Source organism: Erpetoichthys calabaricus, chromosome 8 (assembly GCF_900747795.2).
Source record: "Erpetoichthys calabaricus chromosome 8, fErpCal1.3, whole genome shotgun sequence".
Lineage (NCBI taxonomy): Eukaryota > Metazoa > Chordata > Cladistia > Polypteriformes > Polypteridae > Erpetoichthys > Erpetoichthys calabaricus.
The window spans coordinates 66,529,901-66,553,464 of NC_041401.2; the positions used below are offsets into that span (position 1 = coordinate 66,529,901).

At 35.5% G+C, this 23,564-nt stretch overlaps 1 protein-coding gene across 1 annotated transcript in view; it reads right to left on the reverse strand.

The window, feature by feature from the left end:
* The window catches only part of LOC114655580 (protein phosphatase Slingshot homolog 2-like), a 120,952-nt gene that overhangs the window by 59,442 nt on the left and 37,946 nt on the right, over positions 1–23,564 (reverse strand). The window contains exon 2 of the mRNA XM_028806676.2: positions 11,079–11,122. Coding sequence (XP_028662509.1) covers positions 11,079–11,122 — 44 coding nt within the window. The remainder of the gene's footprint in view (positions 1–11,078; positions 11,123–23,564) is intronic.

The following is a 23,564-nucleotide window of genomic DNA, read 5'->3' on the forward strand; positions in this document are numbered from 1 at the left end:
TAAGAAACATCTCAATGATTGCCAAGAGTTTTGGGAAAATACCTTGTGGAGTGATGAGTCAAAAGTTGAACTTTTTGGAAGGCAAATGTCCCGTTACATCTGGCGTAAAAGGAACACAGCATTTCAGAAAAAGAACACCATACCAACAGTAAAATATGGTGGTGGTAGTGTGATGGTCTGCGGTTGTTTTGCTGCTTCAGGACCTGGAAGGCTTGCTGTGATAGATGGAACCATGAATTCTACTGTCTACCAAAAAATCCTGAAGGAGAATGTCCGGCCATCTGTTCGTCAACTCAAGCTGAAGCGATCTTGGGTGCTGCAACAGGACAATGACCCAAAACACACCAGCAAATCCACCTCTGAATGGCTGAAGAAAAACAAACTGAAGACTTTGGAGTGGCCTAGTCAAAGTCCTGACCTGAATCCAATTGAGATGCTATGGCATGACCTTAAAAAGGCGGTTCATGCTAGAAAACCCTCAAATAAAGCTGAATTACAACAATTTTGCAAAGATGAGTGGGCCAAAATTCCTCCAGAGCGCTGTAAAAGACTCATTGCAAGTTATCGCAAACGCTTGATTGCAGTTATTGCTGCTAAGGGTGGCCCAACCAGTTATTAGGTTCAGGGGGCAATTACTTTTTCACACAGGGCCATGTAGGTTTGGATTTTTTTTTCTCCCTAAATAATAAAAACCACCATTTACAAACTGCATTTTGTGTTTACTTGTGTTATATTTGACTAATGGTTAAATGTGTTTGATGATCAGAAACATTTTGTGTGACAAACATGCAAAAGAATAAGAAATCAGGAAGGGGGCAAATAGTTTTTCACACCACTGTATACACACCTTACATTTACTATAAAGAAATATCCCACATAAAACTCACATAAGATTACCGTTATTTTATTTTTATACTGCTTTGCAAGATCATTATTGGATTCCAAACGTATTTGTTTCAGCTTGGGATGTAAGGAGCTGGGACAATTACTGGCCACACTTGGTGCTAGGCAGACTTCATTCTTGAACTGGATGTTAGGCCATGGCAGGGCAAAGTGACTGATGAATTGCCAGTTAACCTGGCTGTTTGACTTCAAACTATAAGACTCGAGAGTTCCCAGAGTATACTCATGCAACAAAGGAATTTAACAGAAGGCAAAGTGCTTTCATTTAAAAATTTATATAAAGAGCTGAATTGCAAGAACTTATCAAAGGCATATTACTACCTGGTACTGCTAAAAGTAGAATAGGAGTGATTTTTATATCACTTTTATGTTTTAGAGGAATCTTTATTCTAAGCATTTTTATTAGGGGTTGCAAAAATTGTGCCTACATCCTCCATGTATTTTTTCTTAATTTCATGCATTATTTATAATATACGTAACAGGTGGGTCTCTCTTCAAGGTTCTCTTCACCAAGAAAGCACATATCAGGTAAATAATTTCATATTGATAATTTTCACTTATAAAGTACTCTAATGCATTGTATGTATCCAAGTTTTGTAAATTGCCTTGGGTAACTATCTTAATCCTATATTCAATTATATTGCAGGGAGGTGTTTGATCAGTGCCATTAGTTGTACCACTGGTTTTTAAAAGCCCTGATTATTTTAATTTTACACAAATTGTTTTTTAATAATAAGGTATGAAGTGTGATGAAAACATAGATTTTCAAAGTGGAAATAACTATTCTTGTTTTGTTAATTTTGCTCATGGGTGCAGAAGCAGTCATTAAATTCTGCAAAGTGTATAGCCTCATACAAAAAGTGCTTTATGAAAAACAAATGTTAAGTAAAAATACAAATAGTTGTTTTAGTTTATATAGCACCCAGACACATGTGGCTCAGACACGTGTAGTATGCACTGTTTATTTGTAATATTCTTAATAATAAATTACAACTATGTAGATGCAGAAATGAATCTCAACATAATCAAATAATATATTCTGGATGTTTATTTTTAAACAATAGAGGAGTCCAATGATAAAGCAAGTTTAGATAAAAATACAATAGAAGATAGATACATTTTTAGAAAACAATCAACTGCTTTTACAGTATGTGCTGTTTCTCAATCTAACTGTTTCTCAGTTTCCTCTGAAACATTCAAATAAGTTGTGGCCAGAACTTTTTCATAACTTCCATCTCCAGTGACTCCATATTTGTGCTCTTTCTCCAGCTAACCCTCATTAATGTCCAGTGAATAGTCTTCAGTCTTTGTTATAGATCCACAAATGCAAGAACAAGTCTTTATATACCATGGGCATCAGTTACAAAATACAAAACAGTACTGTAAATGATCGACAGGTAACTGCAAGGAAACTTAAAAAAAAGTATTCAGAATAGTATGAAGTCAATTGTGGATTAGCTCTTGGGTTGGTGCTAGAACAGATTCAGCAACAGTAAGTAAATTAATGAAGTTTGCAAATGATACTACATTAAGAAAGAGAATGAACTACATCAAACAAGTCAAACTCATGTTTTTGTGATGAATAAAACAAGAATTTTCAATGACAAAAAGCATGACTCATTAAATACAGCAGATTTACTTGAGATAACCAAATTCAAGACACACAACTTTACCAGAGAGAAGAGAGATATTGGAATTTATATATGTAACCATCTGTGTGGAGACTGCATATTCTGTCATGTCTGCACAGTTTTTGTTCTGGGTACTCTGGTTTTCCTCTCACATTCTAACGACATGCATTATCAGTTTGAGCTTGCATGAGTAAATAGGCATTCGCTGCCTATGATGAAATGCAAGACAAAGGAAAAATCTTTGTTGATACTATACTTCCATTACAGCTGTTTAGAAAGCATAGACCAATACATATGCTATGTCTAGCTTCTTCTTGACTCAGCAGGAGACTATAACTACTGTATATATTCAAGGTGCTAGCCACAGATGTGGTAACTGTAGAAACAAAAGAGGTCAGTAACTGTTCAAAAAAAGTGTCAATAGTGAACATTTTCAAAAACTTCTTACCCAAATTATATCTAAGAACTGCTGTGGGTCTTAAGTAGGTGGCAACATCTACTACCATACTTATGCATCTCAAATAGAGGAACAACTCATTTAAACCTAGCAATGATTTCCATTTTTAACTTAGCGAGACGCAGCTTCACAATTTAAGAATGGAAAAAAAATCCCAACCCAAACTAATACAGCGATCCATTACAGACTGTAGCATAATCAGTGACTTGGCAATTGCTAGGTAATTCATAAAAGCAGCAAGGCACCACCCCACATTGTGTTCCAGGAAATTACAGCAAAATAAAATGAAATGTAGCTCTAATATAAATGTACATACGCTTCAAAAAACAGGTAAAAGAAGTGAATAATAATCCCATAAAGGAAAAGTGTACTTTAATAATAAAACTATCATTGTAATTATAAAGAAAACACTTTTTTAAATGTATTATTAAAAAGTGTTTACTTGATCAGACCTAGTTTTATTCCATTTAACAAAATCTAAAATAAAACCTGTCACTACTGAGAAAAAATTGTTTTTTTTAAGTAAAACAAAAAGAAAAATTTCTGAAAATGAGAAAATAAAAACAAAAACAAAACTAGTTTTCATAATCATAATTTAGATTTTCAGCACACTAGTTTTTGTCCATAACATATATGTGAACATGCAGTTGCTGGCATATTTATTAAATATTATTTAAGAGTGACTACCAAAGCCTAATCACTTGACAATGACTTATTCTCTGGATTTCATTAGCCATAATTGACCGACAGTCATAGATACCCTACTGCAAGTGAATGTCAGGGTGCTTTCACCAAACTTCAATGAAAAGGTACATAAATTCAAACATGCCATGAGTTATTTTGGAAGATACAGCTATATAGTTTAAAAATTAGAGCCATGGAGGATTTGTCCAGCTCGAATAGCCATCCCCACACTTCAGAGTCAGTCAGTATTTAAACTAAAAATATTAGCTTTATATGCCAAAGGTGGTAAGAATTTCAGCAATTTCACACTTAATTTGCATATATATTACTTGTTTGTGAAGGGTACCAGTGCAGTGCAGCATAGTTTTTAATCAATTTTATCAAATCAAGCCAATGTTACATATAGGCATTTTGTTTTAATCAGGTTACTAGTACTGATGTTAAAACGTGGGGGTGCAGAATGTATCCCTGTCACACTGGGGTGATTTCTATATGTTAAATGCTTCATCGATAGCAAATGGATGGTCTGCAATTATCTTAATATATTTAGAATTACACAGTATTACAAAGAGTGGGAGCTCATCAGCACTGTTCTATACTAAAATAAACCCCAATGATGAATCTGTGTACAGTGAACTTTCTTTAACTAACATTGCTATGCTTGTACAGTATGTTATGCTGTAACATACTGTGCTGCTCATCAATCGTAAAACCTAGAACCATTGAATTAATTGCAGACTGCAATCTTGATATGTCATGCAAAAAAAAAAAAAAACATCTTGAGGAGATTGCAGCACTTTCTCTGGGTTGTTCACTTTATAGCTGAACATAGATCTGGCTGATACTGTTAGATCAGTACTGAACAGTGTAAGTGGATAGCCTTTAAGTGGTCAATGTCGTTCAGAGTTTGGCTGTGAAACTGACAACGAAATCTGCTCTTAACTTATTCATTGTTCCTTTTCACTGTGACTGTAACACCTATATTTATATTCATACAGGTAAATGTACAAAAATTGTGTTATTTGTTCCTGGCTTCCATCTTTTTAAATCTAATTTAAAACGTTGACTTTCCAATATTTATCTGTTATCCATCCATCCATTTTCCAAACCGCTGAATCCGAACACAGGGTCACGGGAGTCTGCTGGAGCCAATCCCAGCCAACACAGGGCACAAGGCAAGAACCAATCCCGGGCAGGGTGCCAACCCACCGTAGGACACACACAAACACACCAAGCACACACTAGGACCAATTTAGAATCGCCAATCCACCTAACCTGCATGTCTTTGGACTGTGGGAGGAAACCAGAGCACCCGGAGGAAACCCACGCAGACACGGGGAGAACATGCAAACGCCACGCAGGGAGGACCAGGGAAGCGAACCCGGGTCTCCTAACTGCGAGGCAGCAGCGCTACCACTGCGCCACCATGCTGCCCTATTTATCTGTTATTTGGTGTTTAATATTTGATATAAGCTTGTATTAGTGTAATCCTTGCTTTTATTCCTATTGTACGCCTTTGACTATATGTGAAGTGCTTTGAGCATGGGAAAGGCACTACATAAAAAATATATTATTATTACTTTGTGGCATGAGTTTAGGTTTGATTGCTAACCTGGTCAGTGTCTGTGTGGAGTTTGCTTTTCTCCCCATGTGTATGTGGACTGAGTAATACAAAACTAATAAAATGTGACAAAAATTAAAAGTTAATTGCTAAAAAAAGTCTAAAACTAAATAAAAACTAAAATTACAAAATGGTGAAAAGCAAAAACCAAAAAAAAATCTTAAAACTAGAAAAGCACTTACTAAAACATGTTAAGCCAGTGTATTATAAGGAAATAATTTTTGTAGAATGTGGGTGTGTCAGCAGGCCCTGATGGTTACCCCGTAGAATTTTATAAGAAATTCTCCACTCAGCTAGCTCCCCTCTTATTGGCAACATTTACAGAAGCTAGAGACAACCAAATACTACCTCAAACATTTTGACAAGCATTAATCACCGTCTTTCCTAAACAAAATAAGGACTTGTTACAATGTGCATCATACAGACCAATTTCACTCCTGAATAATGATGTTAAGATACTCTCAAAAATTCTAGCTAGAAGGATGGAGAAAGTGCTGCCCTCGGTAATATCACAGGATCAAACTGGATTTATTAAAGGCCGACATCTATCTTCCAATCTCCGACGCTTGTATTAATGTTATATATTCACCAGCAAAATCAAACACCCCAGAGATATTACTATCATTAGACACAGAAAAAACATTTGATATGATTGAATGGAACTACCTTTTCACTGCATTGGAGAAATTTGGGTTTGGCCCGAATATTTGTGCATGGATCAAACTACTGTATACCAATCCAGAAGCTTCAGTTTGTATTAATAACATTTGCTCAGACTACTTTAAGCTAGAACGTGGCACCAGACAAGGATGTCCCTTGTCGCCACTGCTGTTTGCAATCGCTATTGAACCACTGGCGGTTCACTGCCAAAATTCTTATCAGATAAAGGGGATTGTCAGAAAAGGACTGGAACAGAAAATTTCTCTATATGCAGATGATATGGTTTTGTATATATCAGACCCAGAAAACATCGTCCCTGCAGTTCTAACAGCACTAACAGAATTTCAAAAGATATCTGGTCTTAAAATTAATCTGAATAAAAGTATACTCTTTCCAGTGAATTCACAAGCATATAAAATTAGATTGGACACCCTACCTTTTACCATAGCAGATCAGTTTAAATACCTGGGGGTAAATATCACAAGTAAACATAAAGCTCTTTATCAACAAAATTTTGCCGTCTGTATGGAAAAAATTAAGCAACACCTAGACAGATGGTCAACCCTTCATCTCACTCTAGCCGGAAGAATTAACGTTGTTAAGATGAATATCCTTCCTAAACTTCTTTTTTTATTTCAAACCATTCCAATATATATCAATAAATCATTTTTTAAACAGTTAGATTCAACAATAACCTCTTTCATTTGGAACTCAAAACACCCACGTATCCGAAGAGCAACCCTACAAAGACCTCAGGCAGAAGGTGGCATGGCTTTACCTAATTTTCAGTTTTATTACTGGGCAGCAAACATACAAGCCATAAAAACCTGGACACAAATAAATGAACATACACAGGCTTGGTCCGCAATGGAAGTAAAATCCTGTAGTACTTCTATATACTCCCTGCTCTGCTCTCCGATAAATGCAAGTTATCGCAAATATACTTATAACCCAATTGTGCGTTACTCACTTAGAATATGGAACCAAATTAGAAAGCATTTTAAGATGGAAAATCTTTTATCCGTGGCACCTCTGCAAGAGAATCACCTCTTTCAACCATCGCAAACATATCCAGTTTTTAATACCTGGAAAAGTTTTGGGATTAAAATGCTCAGAGATCTTTATATAGACAACATATTTACATCTTTTGAACAATTACGTTCAAAATTCAACCTCCCAGCTACATTTCTTTCACTACCTTCAAATTAGAAATTTTGTCAAACAGAAATTGCCCGATTTCCCCCACTTTGCACCCTCCACAATGCTGGAAAAAATACTGCTCAATTTCGAGGAATTAAACAACATTTCCGCATTATATAAAATCCTATTAGAGTCCCTACCTTTCAAAGATCCAAGAGGACATTGGGAAGAAGATCTCTTAATCACTATATCAGAAAAGGAGTGGAAGGTAGCAAAGCAAAGAATTCACTCAAGCTCTATATGCGCAAAGCATAGAAGTATTCAACTAAAAATTATGTATCGAGCTCATCTGTCTCGCTTAAAACTGTCCAAAATGTTTCCAGGGCAAGATCCAACCTGCGAATGCTGCAACCAAGCTCCTGCCTCACTGGGTCACATGTTCTGGGCCTGAACCAAATTAACATCATTTTGGACCAAAATTTTTAAGTGCCTTTCAGACAGCCTTGGGGTCACAATCCCTCCTAACCTATTAACAGCTGTGTTCGGTGTTCTTCCAGACGGACTTGAAGTGGAGAAGGACAAGCAAACGGTGATTGCATTCACTACACTTTTGGCACGCAGACGTATTCTGTTAAATTGGAAGAATCCTAATTCTCCTCTGATAAGTCAGTGGGAAACCGATGTTTTATATTATTTGAAATTGGAAAAAATCAAATTCTCAGTTAGAGGATCTGTACAAATTTTTTCAAAACCTGGCAGGATCTGATCAATATTATTTTAGAATAACAGAAATTCTAAAATAATATTACCGCATTTAATACCCTGCCCCATCTCTTATTTACATATATATTTATTTCTCCCTTTCTTTTGCTTATTGTTGTCTTATTAAAAACACCTAAGCAATTCTCCTTTAGCTAAGCTCTCCTTCTCAGGGGTGGGGATTGATTTGTCTTCAATTTTGTTTGGTTATAAATTGATCTATTTGTATGGAATGATTACAATAAAAATTAATAAATATCAAAAAAAAAAAAAAAGAATGTGGGTGTGTCTGTATTGCACCTAATTTTTACCTCTTCATGACATGACTTCTACTGTAATTGCGCATACCTTCAATTTCAAACACAGGTATTACAAGTCTGAATAGTTAACATAAGACTTTCTCCCTGGGATCAATCTTTGACCACAGCTCTGACTCCTGAAAGGCAAGGGGACTTCCTGTTGTGTCATCTAACTAGCAGCCAGCGGAATTCCCCACTGGTGCCCATCTTTATCTTTCTCACTACTTTATATATAAAATGATAAGAGGAAAAAATCAAGATGATGGTTAAGTTACTTTATGTATACCATATCTTTTACAGATAAAAGGAGTTTCAACTATTCAATTGACAGATGGATAGTTAAAGTGTACTGTATGTATGACACATTACATGTTAAATACAGACTAAAAGTAATTATAAATTAAATAAACAAGCAACATTAAAATGATTCTCCCTTTAAGCATGCATTAACATATTTCTAGTTGTTATCACATTCTTTCAATTAAGAGAAACCTCTTAATTATACAGATTGATTGCCTTTTGGTTATTTACTAAATAAAAGCCCCAGTATTATGCTTCATTTTGTCCAGGTGTTTAATTTTCTCAGATAAAAAAAGAAAATAGTGGATTCAGAAAACATCACAAGAATTCTTAAGGAGCCTGGCCATGCTTTCCGTGGTCCAGATGTGAAGTCAGTCAGATGACTGATGTAATGGGATCACAGATGAACATGAGGTGCCTGTATTTCCAGAAAGCCAGAAGACATATTTGGAGAGACAACATATCCAAATAAACAGGCTTAAGTATGTGTGTTGAACTCACAGTACATTCCTCCACATCACATGACTTGCACATCACAGCTCATATTCTTTCTTCATTCAAGTCTTGGCATGATAAAAGTGTGTTCACTTCAGTGTACAAGCAGGCTCTCCAATCCTGTTTTCCGCAAAGAAGGATGTGACCTACTTTTAAGATCTAGCACTGCCTCCAATTGTCCAGTTCCAAATCGCTGATCTTAGCCAAAACATCTTTGGGTAATTACAAGATCTGTATCTACAGGCTGGTAGTGTATGCCTTATTATGTGCACCTACTAAATATCAAAAATGGTAAGTTCAGTACCCAGGATCACCACAGCACTTTTCCTTTTTATTTTTAATAAAATGTCCCATTACACCCTTTAATTCTGTCTATAAATACCCTGTCTTTTGGGTAATCCATCCTTTTCTACAACCATTTTCCCATTTATAGGGTCAAAGGACTCATGAGGATAATAATAAAATAATAATAATACATTTTATTTATATAGCGCCTTTCCCATGCTCAAGGCACTTACAGAATATAATAAAGAACGGCAGAATATACAGTATATAGTATTGTACAAACCAGATAAATAAATAAAGAAGATTAAGACAGTAAATTCTGAAAAAAAAAAACAGACAACATAATTGATGGTCTAGCACACACATACCCTCATAGTAAGATGCAATACTAAATACAATTCTAATCCATTAATATAATACATTCACTATTAAACCATCCACCCTCGATAAATTTGGTGTTGCCAAAAAAATGCATGTGGGAGAAAACTACAATATCTAAAAAAAATCAAATGCACACATCAGGAGTAAATATAAACTCAGCAACAAGCAGTGACAAAGGTAAGAATCAAACCAAGGTCGCTAGACTTGTGAGCCCTCAGTTTTAAATACTTTGCCATTATGTTACACTCTGAATTCCTTCATTTTCTGCATTTACCATCGAAAATTTTATATTCCTGTATCTTTTCTCATTCATATGGACATGTTTAAAAATGTGAAGAACAATAAAACTTCCATACAATCAGTAACTAGTACACTAGACTAACTAGTGTATGTCACAGGAGTTTTAAGATAAACCAACACATTTCACAATATACCCCTTCACACCATACCTTCCTTCTTCATTTATTAATTCAGTCATTAATACATCATTAATACACCGGACAATTTTCTAAACCTGTTCTGTCTTATCAATAGTTGGAAGTATATCAGGACTCTCATTCTTAGTAAAAAGAAACAGTCCACACTATTAATAGTAAATATCAGTGTTAATTAATATTTTTTGTGCAAAGATTCTCAATCATGATTAATTATGAACACATTCTGCTTATATGATAAATAATGTATTCCTTTAAATAACTCACAAGCATTGTGGTAGTATTTAACTTTATCAATGAATCCTAGTACTGGAGAAAAATTCATTCTGATCAGTGGGTACTATATTTCGGTATTATGGAAAAAAGCATACAAATTAGTTTTGCAATGAGCCAACAGTTCAATCAATACTAAGGTCATTTTGTGGAATCTAACTGAAAAATGTAGGCTCCCAATCTTTTTAAAGATAATAAAATGATAAAACTTGGATTTAAAAAGACATTATTCACATTTTAATATTTACTTAATTAATAATATATGTGTTGACTGTGTGAGAAGAGCATTTAGCCCCGTAGAAGTAAAAATAGTATTCTCTTATCCATAAGTCCTCTTATCCTTAGTGTTCAATGTATTAACTAACAATATGCATCAATAGGGACAGGCACTCATATACAGCATAAGAGATAAAGGCATTTTCTTTCATGTCCATGCTGTTGTAACTTGACAATGAGAATTGATTAAAGAGTCTCTTCTGAGGTCTGTGTGTACTTTTGTACTAAGGTTTAACTTTTTATCTACATATACTGATCACTGAAATTAATTACTTGCAGCTATGCACAACATAATAGAGCTTATTTCTAAAAACATAAAATCACTGGCATAAAACTCACCAGTGAAAGACAATGTATCTCTATATGTTGTACTGTACTAAAATATTGTAATTCTCTCAAGGATGTTTTAAATCATGAAAAATAAAATTGAAGTAAAGTTTGGTTAACTGATACACTGTATATTAAAACAGTTAAACCCACCTCCTGGGCTGACACCGTCGCTCCTCCTCCCCACTGTCTGCCTCCTAAAAAAGAAAACAAAATCATCAATCTCTTTTTACTTCATGGAAAATTAAGCTGAAAGCTTCAATAATTTAATTAAAAATGGAAGTTAAAGCCAAATAAGTCATGCTAAGTAAACTTCACTTCAAAGAGAGTCATGTCACTTGTTCTGTCAAACTGTGAGATCTAGTCTTCAAAGATTATGGGTTTAAATGGTTTTAATATACTGCTGTCATTTTTCTCAAACTACAAGTTCAGCATTTCTCTTTGTGTCTGGCCTGCTGGGTCAGGAACTCTTAAAATTAGGCCTGTCAATTTCCCCAGTGGCCATTTGTTGTTTCAAGGAAATTCTTAATAAAAAACAAAGTTTGCTTTAAATAAGATTCTTTATTTAATTAGTTGTTTTCCTGCTAATTTGAGCATTTAGTTTGAGGAGGCCTCAGCAGTGGTCACTTTTGTTTTGTGCAAAGGAACATATGACATAAAATATACTGTACTTCACACTTAGGAGGGTATCTATTGCTAAATAAGTTTTTAAATTTATTAATTTTATTAGTGTTGGACACAGTATTTACCTCTTCCTCCATAAGATTTTTTCCACTATTAATTTAAATGTTTTGCTGCCTTATAGAATAAATACAAGATTGGAACAATTTAGAAGAATTCAGTTCAAATAATATTAGAACAATGAGAACAGGCCATTCAACCAAACAAAGCTCGCCAGTCCTATCCACTTAATTCTTCTAAAATAATTTTGAGTCTAATTTTTAAAGGCCCTACAGTTCTACTATCAACCACACTCCTTAGTACAAGTAAAATTCTGTTATAACGAACTCCCAGGGACCTAAAAAATATTTCGTTGTAACGAAAATTTTGTTGTAATAAGATTCTGTATTTGTTACTATAGTGCTTTCTTTAACTTGTATCCAGGTGTTTGCAATCATTTCAATAGCTTCTTTTGTGTTAATTTTAATCTCCTCCTGTCTACAAGTTATGCTGAGGAGAATTTTTCTCAGCATTTCCTTGTGATGATACACTTTCAGGGTGCGAATGATGCCCAAATCAATGGCTGAAGCGCTGTCATGCAATTGGGTGGGAGGAATTCAACGCAAACATATCTAAATGTGGAAAGCATGTTGTGGGCAGCACAGTTATCAATCAGAAGCCTGAATCATCCTTTTTTTCTTCATATTGTGAGGTTTCTGAACTCTTTTGAGACCCCCCCACTTCCCACCCAACGGGAATGACACGCTGAAGTGCGTCCTGAAGCACGATTGCAGCGTCTGTGGAAGATTGTTTGTCCGTTGATGGGGCAGGGCAATAGGATGCTCACAGTGCTGCAGTGAAGCGCTACAGAAGCAAATCATAAAGATCGGGGTCGCGCTATAAGTCCCTGTCTTGCACCCCAAAACATGAGGCTGAGTCTCAGTACTTTAGCAAAACCAGCTTTATTCAGCTTGAAACAGGAACAGCACAGTTATTTATTATAGCGTGATCTGCCACTCTGCTATACACAGACACAGCAGTCCGGCAGGGTCGTGCAGGTCAGAGATCAAGTAATCCTGTTATCTGTATTTACAATGTACATGCTCCTAACCTTGCATCACCCATCGAGATCTTTTCTGTTTACTTTGGTGGAGAGACGCAGCATATCTGTGAGCCTGCTATTGCCCGCTACAGATACAGAGATCACACTTCGGGACGCTCTTTGGCTTGCTGTCTAGTTGTGGGAGGTCCCAAGAGAGTTTACAAACCTCACATTTTCTTGAATGAGTTCCGCATTAATAGGAATGTTTCTTGAATGAGCATCACTGAACCACATAACAACGGCTTTTTTGACGTCGTCAAATGCAGCAATACAAATATGTTTGTAACCCGAGATTTTTCTTCTTTTTTTGCTCTCTTTCAAGAAAGTTGACATTGTCGATGGTGAAATTCCGAATTCACTGGCAACGTCTTTTTCTTTTTGCCAGCAATCGAGAGCCGGCAAAAAATTCAAGGTTTTTTTTTCTAATATGAACTGTTATCATTTTTCCGTGTCTGCCGTTTCTATAGTAGGGTGACAATGAGTTAAATTCCAATGGATGTTTTTCAAAAGTTGACGAGCAATAAGTAAAAGGTATCACTGAAAACCGCAGGAAACAAAAAAGGCAAAAAAAAAAAAGTATGAGGAAAGTTCAAAGAAAGAAAAAAAAATTACAGTGTTTCTGTTTGCGGATCGATGTGCACAACTGAGCTGCGGCCACAGAACTAACTGCTCTGTGGATGATTCATTCTGGCATTTCAAGGTCTTTTGTGCACTTCGTTGTAATGAAAGTATCTGCTGAATGTACTTTCGTAGTAAAGAGTTTCTATAGAGTCGTGTCATATGGGGAAGCTGTCGGGACCATAAAAATACTTCGTTGTAAAGAAAATTTTGTTGTAAAGATATTTGTTATAATGGAATTTTACCTGTATCTTATTCTATGTGTCTATGGTTCTCCATGTGAAGAAAAATTTTCTTACATTTGTGCAAAAATTTACCCTTACAAAGTTTTCAACTGTGTTCCAGTGTTCTTATTGAACACATTTTAAAGTAACAGCCTCAATCCACTGTACTAATTCTATTCATAATTTCAAACACTTCAGTCATATTTCCCCTTAATCTCCTTTGGCTTAAACTGAAAAGGCTTGGCTCTTTTAATCTTTCTTCATAACTCATCCCTGTAGCACTGGAATCAGCCTAGTTGTTCTTCTCTGGACTTTATCTAATGTTGCTTTGTTCTTTTTGTCAGTTTTATAATATGGAGACCAACAGTGCACATAGTACTCCAGATGAGGCCTCACCAGTGTGTTATAAATCTTAAGCATAACCGCCTTGGATCTATACTCTGCATATTGTGCTACATAACCTAACATTCAGTTAGCCTTCTTAATTTCTTCCAAACATTGTCTGGCAGTTGATAGTGATGAGTCCATTACGACTCTGAAATGTTTCTCATAAGGTGCACCTTCGATTTTCAAACCTCCCATTGTGTATTCAAACCTAATATTTTTACTTCCTTCTTTACATTTACTTATATTAAATATCAACTGCCAAATATCTACCCAACCCCATATACTGTCCAAGTCCCTCTGTAAGGATTCCAGATTATTTGCCAATCCGTGATTTATATGTATTAAAATTAGTAGCACCCCTAGCACTGATCCCTGTGGGACTGACCACTCTTAACATCAAGCAATTCTGATAAAGTTCCTTGCACCATAACCCTCTGCTTCCTTTGTCTGAGCCAATTTTGCAACCATCTACACACTACACCTTGAACTTACAATTCTTTTGATTTGATACTCAATCTCTTATGTGGCACTTTATTGAATGCATCTGAAAGACAACATAAATATCATATGCTCCGCTTTGATCATATCCTTTTGTTGCTTCCTGGTTAGTGAAACATGACCTCCCTCTTCTGACTGTTCAGTAAAACCCCTGGCTCTTGCCACGTGTTGCTCAATCTTTTCCTTAATAATTCCTTCCATTAATTTACCCGTGATGCTCCTTAAGCTTCGTGGCCTATAGTTGCTTGTATCTGTCCGATTACCCTTATATAACAGGATATTTGCTATTCTTCAGTCCTTCTGAATTTCCCCAATGGGCAGTTACTTCCTAAAATATGTAACAAATATGACAATGGTTTATGTATGTACTCATAAACCTCCTTAAGAACATGAAGATAAACATTATGTGGTCCTGGTGATTTGTTTGATTTCAGCCTATTTAATCTGAGCAGTACTTCTCCCTCTACATACTGTACATTCATTCATATGAATGAACAAAATGAAAGTTGTAATTGTGATAAATCATTTCTAAACTTTCAAAATCTGAACATTGCATGATAGGTGAATTCTGATTTAGCTGATCAAAATGGTAAAAGGCCACATACCGGTGTACGCAATTCCATGAAAGGAGGATTATGAAGAAAAAATTATTGTAACAAAAACACGGAGCCACAGCTAATCTCCAAATTAAAGAGAAATGCCTGAACAACCAAAGCCACAAGTCTCAATAAATTGCCTTAGAAACAATACTTTCTGCAACATTTCTTTCACATTTAACTTAGCGAAGCTACAGTAAAAAGGCGTGGCTTTCATCAAATGTGAATGTGGTCTGGAATCTTTGTAACACTTTATGAGGAATCACCATCAAAACTGCAGTCAAAATAAGTGCAGCTAAATTATTTGTAGCTGACATTGGGTGGCTGTGAATTCTCTTTTTCTGCCTGATCTATTGCTAAAATTGTTTTTCCTTTGTGGCACCAGCAAAATACAGTAAACGTATGTTGAAGAAAGAATAACAAAGTATTTTTTAGCCACTGGAGGGCAGGGCAGACCAGGTCAAATAAGTTACAGGCTAAATTCTATCACACATTCTACTACAGTATGTTAGCAGTGCACTTTAAACTAATTTGAAATTGCAGACATTTAGTATTAGCACAGAGGTACAGGTTTAATGTTTTATTATTTTATTGTATTTTAGAGATTATTATAACAATGCACTTATAGAAAAATGCTCTCTTTAGGCACCCTGTGTGAACCATATGGCTCACTAGGACAGTTTTACACCCTAAGTAGTTACTTCATTGTCATTAGCAAGCAATCACATAAATAACAGAAGCTATCTTAGACTTTAAAGTCTTAAATTTGAATCTTCATGCAGTCAAAGGCTAAGGATTATCAATTTGTTTCCTTTGCTAAAATGTCTGTTAATTCAAAAGTGACAGTTCACACTTATTTAGCTTCTGATAAGGTAGAACAGTGTCTTGGTTTATAATATTTCTTTAAAGAATAAGTGCATACTAAACTTTAAATTCATAAAAACGAATAGTAGTAACTTATCTTCTCCCGTTGTTCTGTATTGATAAAGGAAAATTAAGATTTTAAAAATTTTCACAATGTATTTTAAAGCTACCTGTGTTAACTGGTTTTCAAGAATGTTTCAAATTACAACCTTTGGAACCTATCTGTGGTCACTTCAATTAATAAAAACGATTAAAAAAAAAAAAAAAAAAAAAAAAAACACACCAAGTTTATTTAGTCGCACTGTTGATAGCCAAGTCAGATCTGGAGCTTCTTTCTCCACATAGTCTAATTTTCTATCCCGAAAATTTCATACCAAAATAGTGATAATTTGTAAATCAGATGTATTAAAAATGACAATATGTTATAAATTTCTACAAGCACCATCACCCTTATCAATTACTCTCTTTGTAAAGCAGTCTGGTCTTCAAAATTAAATAACAGAAAAAAAACCTATTTATTAGATAGGGGCTAAAGAATGGCTATACTGATACTGGTAATTTCAAAGGTAAAAAAGGTAGTTTCATTAGAACTGTAATGATTAAACACAATTTGTAACACTATTATTTTTCGTAAATGCATAATTCTCTGCATTTTTGTAAAAAAAAAAAAAAAAAACAAAAAAAAAAAACAAAACATTAATTTTGTGAAAAGAAATACACTCTTGTTAGATAATACTTTAGCAAAAGCAACTTATCTCAGGAATATCAATTGACAGGCGTATGTGTTGCAACATTAGAGTCAATAGCACAGGCCAAGGCCTGGTTTAGTTGGAATTTCTTGGAATTCTGTGGCCTCTTTTTATGTGTTAAAAAATTATAACATTTTCAATTTACGGCAAGTGAGACAATAATAAGAACCTTGGTTGATGTAAGTGTTCGACTATCTCAATAGTTCTCACAAACAAGAATATAACTCTCAGACAAAACAGAGGAGAAAAGCAGTTAAGTGATAGTAGCATTTTTCACCTTTAATTATGCAAGGAAGCAGATGACAAAACTAGGGTTTATACAACTTTCATGAACAGCAAAGGGTGCAAGAAATAGTGCATGGCTATGTAAGTACAAAAAGAATAGCATTTTACCACTTACCATATATACTCACATATAAGTCGGGGTCTTGAAACCCGAAAAATCAATCATAAAATAAGACCCGGATTTATTCGCCCATTCAAAAATTTGACCCTTACATTTTTTTTTTTTTTTTTTTTTTTTTTTTACAACTTCTTGGCTCCTCTGATCTCGCATCACTTTCTCAGACAAATTGAATTTTGTTGCAGCAGCACAGTTACCAATTTCTTTCACTGCTTCAACGACGTTTAATTTAAAACCAGCTTCATATTTTCTCCTGATCGAACTCTCCATTGTAGATAAGGGATGCTCTTACGATAAAGGTGTATGAGGGTGTGAGATACAAAAAACACAAAACAGTGCAAACATAGCTTCGGAACAGTTCAGATATTACAGTGTGGTCACATAGACACAACAGAGAGAGAGAGAGAGAGAGAGAGAGAGAGAGAGGTTAGGAGCACACGCTGATAGAGCGCATTGCCGCACCCACATAGAAAAAAAGGCAGTGTGTTCTGTGGTAACTCTCTCAGGTGGGCGCTAGCATATCATAATCTCTTGGACCAATAGCGTGAGTTTTCTGCATTCGACTTATATGACCGGCATTATAAAATACCAGAAATTATACAGTAAAATCAAGTCCCGACTTATCTGCAAGTATATACGGTATTCAAACATGGTGAGCTAAATTATTGCTGTTGTAGCACAAAGCAATCAGAGACCACCAGTTGAACATCCCTAACTAATAATGCCATGTTTGCTGTACAAATATACAAATAAAGATGATATTTTGCAGGATGGTACATCTAGGGAAGTAGGTATCCACTAAGAAAGGATAGGTATCCACTAAGAAAGAACAATTTGACATATCAACATTAAAGAGTTAAAAAAAAAAAAAACACAATAGATAAACTAAATGTTCCAAAAACTCAAAATGCCTTGATGGAATTGAGTAAATTTTGATGATGTTGCACAAAAAAGAAAATTAGTCAACACATTTTTTTAATTTATTGATATTAGTTACTAATAAGGTTTTAGCAAGTGGGACATTCCAACATACCACATCCCCTGTTCCACCAGATCGCTGACAGCAACTGCACTAAGAAGTGGGATGTCCCTGTTTATGCAAATGAAGGCCATCAGTGGAAGCAAATTGAAAGGAGCATGGTTCAAAGAAGCTCAAAGAAGAAGCATTTATCAAGTGCTTCTCAGGTACTGTGGCTAAGTGAGCTTAGTCAATTTTGCACAACTGATCCAGTAAGAAAGGTATTTAATATATATTATCACCCACTTCATTTTATCAGCAAGCTTGTGCAAATGCCAAAGTGAGGACTACAATTCCCATTTCTCTAAATAAAAGCTAATTCAACATTGGAGTACCTACTCCAAAACTCATGCTCCATTTCTGATTCTGAAGCTTCCTGGGTATCCACATTTAAACCCAAAACAAAGACGTTACTTCAATATTGTATGGAAATATTAATGTTTAAACTATGACTCTCAAGCAATACAACCATTTTTACACATTTTTTGTGTATTGGGTCGTTGTTGAAGTCTATCCTGGCTTTAACAGGCACTAGACAGGAACCAGCACTGGTTGTGATGTCAGCCATTTGGATGACACAAACAACACAATCACGTGGTGCCAGTTTAGAGTTACCATTAAAGTTAACAGCATGCCTTTAGACAGTGGTAGGAAGCTATTTAGTTTTCTGGTTCACTCTTATCATTTGGTCTTTCCTTTACATACATTTTAGTGCAGCTAAGAGCTCAGGAAAGCAATTACAGTTGCTAAAAGTCAATACCAGGATAAGCTAGAAACAGGACACAGCAGTAAATGCGATCCACTTAAGAAGTGGCAGAGAATACAAATGCCTAAAGATTACAAACTAAAGGCTCATCCAGTCTCATCAACAATTCCTCTTCTGGAGTAAAGTATTGCTTTCTACATGATCACTACAAAAAAGTTCTTCCAGCACTAAATAATTCTGCCTTCCCTGTTTCTGTGGAATTTGCAAGAAGGATTTTTAAATGAGTCCACAACCTTAAAGCAGATGGACAGAATGGAGTGTTGGGGCAGGTTTTAAAAACCTATAGCTATTAAGAATTTTTAGTGGCATATTTAATGCTTCACTGAGAAAATCTAAAGTTCCAATCTGCGTAATAAAACCCCAGAAATTATGCCAATACAGGCAAAAAAAACAAAAGTGGACTGTCTCAATAATTACTGACCAGTGGTGCTATTTTTTATTAAATACTTTGTGAGACTACTACTTTTACACATTAAATTTAAATGTAATTAAATTTAATACTCCAGATAGACCGGACCACCTCTACTTTGCGTGATACTGCAACCTGTCTGTAAAGCACTTCATTAAAATCCTGGAAAGCCTGGGAAATATAAAAAAAAACTGGTATGGCAGAGTATAGTATATGGACAATAGCTCAGCATTTAACACCAAGAATTGTGACCAAGCCCTTCAGTTTTGGGCTAAGTGTCGGTCTCTGGATTTTTACCTTTCTAACTGGAAGATCATATTACATGCAGATTGGCAATGTACTGATCCTCAAACACCTCATCATTATTTGTATTGATATCACCATTATAAGCCTTATTATCAACAATAATGAGATTTTCCAGAGGAGAGATTTGCTTTCTGTTATTGTGTTGCCAGGACAACAATCTCTCTTTAGTAAAACTAAGGAGCTAGACTTCAAGAAGAAGGAAGCAGATCACACTCCCATTGAAATCAGGAGGGATTCTGTGGAGAGGGTCAGCAGTTTTAAGTTTTCTTCCATCTCTCTCACTGATGACCTAAAGTAGACATAACATATCTTAGCCATCTTTAAAAATGTTCATAAATGCCTTTACTTCTTCAGTTGTCTGAAGAAAGCCAACTTGTCTCTGTCTATTCTTACCAACTTATGAAGATGAACAGTGGAATCCCCTGCATAACATTCTGGTATGGCATCTGCTCAGATTAGAACTGCAAAGGTGATGGAGACAATTCAGAATATTACTGGTAAACAGCTGCCTTTCTCTTCTAGGGCATTTACAACACTCAGTGTCACAATAAGGCAAATAATAATAAAGACCTTAGCTATTTCACAGTCAGTTTTCTCTATCCTCTGTTCTGACAAAAAGTCAGGACTACTGTACTCACACTACCAAATTCTGATTCATTTTTTTGTCATAAGGCTACAGATTACTTCATTAAAATACCTGGTGTGTGTTTTTAAATATAACCCTCTGTTGAATTTAGTGTGTTATATTCACTGTCCATTATTTTTATTATACTATTGTTATTAGACTGTAAGTAAAAAAAAAAAATTGCATTGTACTGTGCAAACTTAACAATAAATTTTGAATTTTTTTAAACTTTTGCATACTATCTATTGTATATTCCAAATTATCAATAAAACATGGAATAGATTCCTTGAATTAGGGATGTCCTGATTCAAGTCATTTAATATTGAATATCTGCTGATACCAAGTCCCGTTCCAAACTTGTATTTTACTAGATAATACATTTGCACAGTACCAACTCCAAGTATATAAAAGTTATTAAAATCAATCTAATGTATATGCTTGACAACTGAATAGGCTCTGCAGCGCATTAGGAATACATTGCCTGCATCAAAGCTGATTCTTAATTTTTTAACAACATAACTAAGTAAACAAACTAAAAAATATTTTGAGATGGCTCTTATCACAATTCCACTTTGGCAGCATTGTTTTTCATTTGTTTATTTTTAAACAAAATAACCAAGTAAACAAACTAAAAGATGTCTTTACAAATACAGTGGTGTGGAAAAACTATTTGCCCCCTTCCTGACTTCTTATTCTTTTGCATGTTTGTCACACAAAATGTTTCTGATCATCAAAACACATTTAACCATTAGTCAAATATAACACAAGTAAACACAAAATGCAGTTTTTAAATGATGGTTTTTTATTATTTAGGGAGAAAAAAAAATCCAAACCTACATGGCCCTGTGTGAAAAAGTAATTGCCCCCTTGTTAAAAAATAACCTAACTGTGGTGTATCACACCTGAGTTCAATTTCCGTAGCCACCCCCAGGCCTGATTACTGCCACACCTGTTTCAATCAAGAAATCACTTAAATAGGAGCTGCTGACACAGAGAAGTAGACCAAAAGCACCTCAAAAGCTAGACATCATGCCAAGATCCAAAGAAATTCAGGAACAAATGAGAACAGAAGTAATTGAGATCTATCAGTCTGGTAAAGGTTATAAAGCCATTTCTAAAGCTTTGGGACTCCAGCGAACCACAGTGAGAGCCATTATCCACAAATGGCAAAAACATGGAACAGTGGTGAACCTTCCCAGGAGTGGCCGGCCAACCAAAATTACCCCAAGAGCGCAGAGACGACTCATCCGAGAGATCACAAAAGACCCCAGGACAACGTCTAAAGAACTGCAGGCCTCACTTGCCTCAATTAAGGTCAGTGTTCACAACTCCACCATAAGAAAGAGACTGGGCAAAAACGGCCTGCATGGCAGATGTCCAAGACGCAAACCACTGTTAAGCAAAAAGAACATTAGGGCTCGTCTCAATTTTGCTAAGAAACATCTCAATGATTGCCAAGACTTTTGGGAAAATACCTTGTGGACTCAATGATTGCCAAGACTTTTGGGAAAATACCTTGTGGACTGATGAGACAAAAGTTGAACTTTTTGGAAGGCAAATGTCCCGTTACATCTGGCGTAAAAGGAACACAGCATTTCAGAAAAAGAACATCATACCAACAGTAAAATATGGTGGTTGGTAGTGTGATGGTCTGGGGTTGTTTTGCTGCTTCAGGACCTGGAAGGCTTGCTGTGATAGATGGAACCATGAATTCTACTGTCTACCAAAAAATCCTGTAGGAGAATGTCCGGCCATCTGTTCGTCAAACTCAAGCTGAAGCGATCTTGGGTGCTGCAACAGGACAATGACCCAAAACACACCAGAAAATCCACCTCTGAATGGCTGAAGAAAAACAAAATGAAGACTTTGGAGTGGCCTAGTCAAAGTCCTGACCTGAATCCAATTGAGATGCTATGGCATGACCTTAAAAAGGCGGGTTCATGCTAGAAAACCCTCAAATAAAGCTGAATTACAACAGTTTTGCAAAGATGAGTGGGCCAAAATTCTCCAGAGCGCTGTGAAAGACTCATTGCAAGTTATCGCAAACGCTTGATTGCAGTTATTTCTGCTAAGGGTGGCCCAACCAGTTATTAGGTTCAGGTGGCAATTACTTTTTCACACAGGGCCATGTAGGTTTGGATTTTTTTTTCTCCCTAAATAATAAAAACCACCATTTACAAACTGCATTTTGTGTTTACTTGTGTTATATTTGACTAATGGTTAAATGTGTTTGATGATCAGAAACATTTTGTGTGACAAACATGCAAAAGAATAAGAAATCAGGAAGGGGGCCAATAGTTTTTCACACCACTGTAGCTCCTCTTAAAGTGTCAACTTTAACTATAAAAATACCACACTATAGATCACAGGTGTTTTTATTGACAAAATGGAATCCTGTAGGCTTATTGTCCAGTGACCATAAAAATACTAAAATAAAAAATACCTTAAAATACTAATTTAACTAATAAAATATATGCAGAAAGTATTTATCCATAATACATATGGCATAAAAGAAAGTAAAATGCTTCTCATGAATACAAGCTGCCATATTATCTGAAGGAAACCTTAAATAAAAAAAGATGTTTTCACCATATGTCTACAAAAAAAAAAAAAAAAAAAAAAAAAATATATATATATATATATATATATATATATATATATCCATCCATCCATCTTCCAACCCACTGAATCCGAACACAGGGTCACGGGGGTCTGCTGGATCCAATCCCAGCCAACACAGGGCACAAGGCAGGGAACCAATCCTGGGCAGGGTGCCAATCCACCGCAGGACACACACAAACACACCCACACACCAAGCACACACTAGGGCCAATTTAGAATCGCCAATCCACCTAACCTGCATGTCTTTGGACTGTGGGAGGGAAACCGGAGCACCCGGAGGAAACCCACGCAGACACGGGGGAGAACATGCAAACTCCACGCAGGGCGGACCCGGGAAGCGAACCCAGGTCCCCAGATCTCCCAACTGCGAGGCAGCAGCGCTACCCACTGCGCCACCGTGCCGCCCTATATATATATTATATATATATATATATATATATATATATATATATATATATATATATATTTATTGTATGTATTCTCACATATTGATTCAGTTAATTGAAATTAGTAGTTAAACACTGCTTAAATGTGACTACTCATGCACTTGTAATTTCAATATTTTTAATCAATAATTCCACTACAGCTTTTTTGTTGTTAAAGTAAGCATTTACTATATTTATACAGGTGTTTTTTTTTGTGTGTTTGTCTGTTTTTTTTTTTGTACCACTTGCATGTTACTAATTCTTGAGGTGTAAGTATAGGTATGGATTACCATTTTAATTATGCAATATTTACAAATAACACACACAGTACACACTTTTTTAAAAAGCTGCAAATTTATCAAATGTT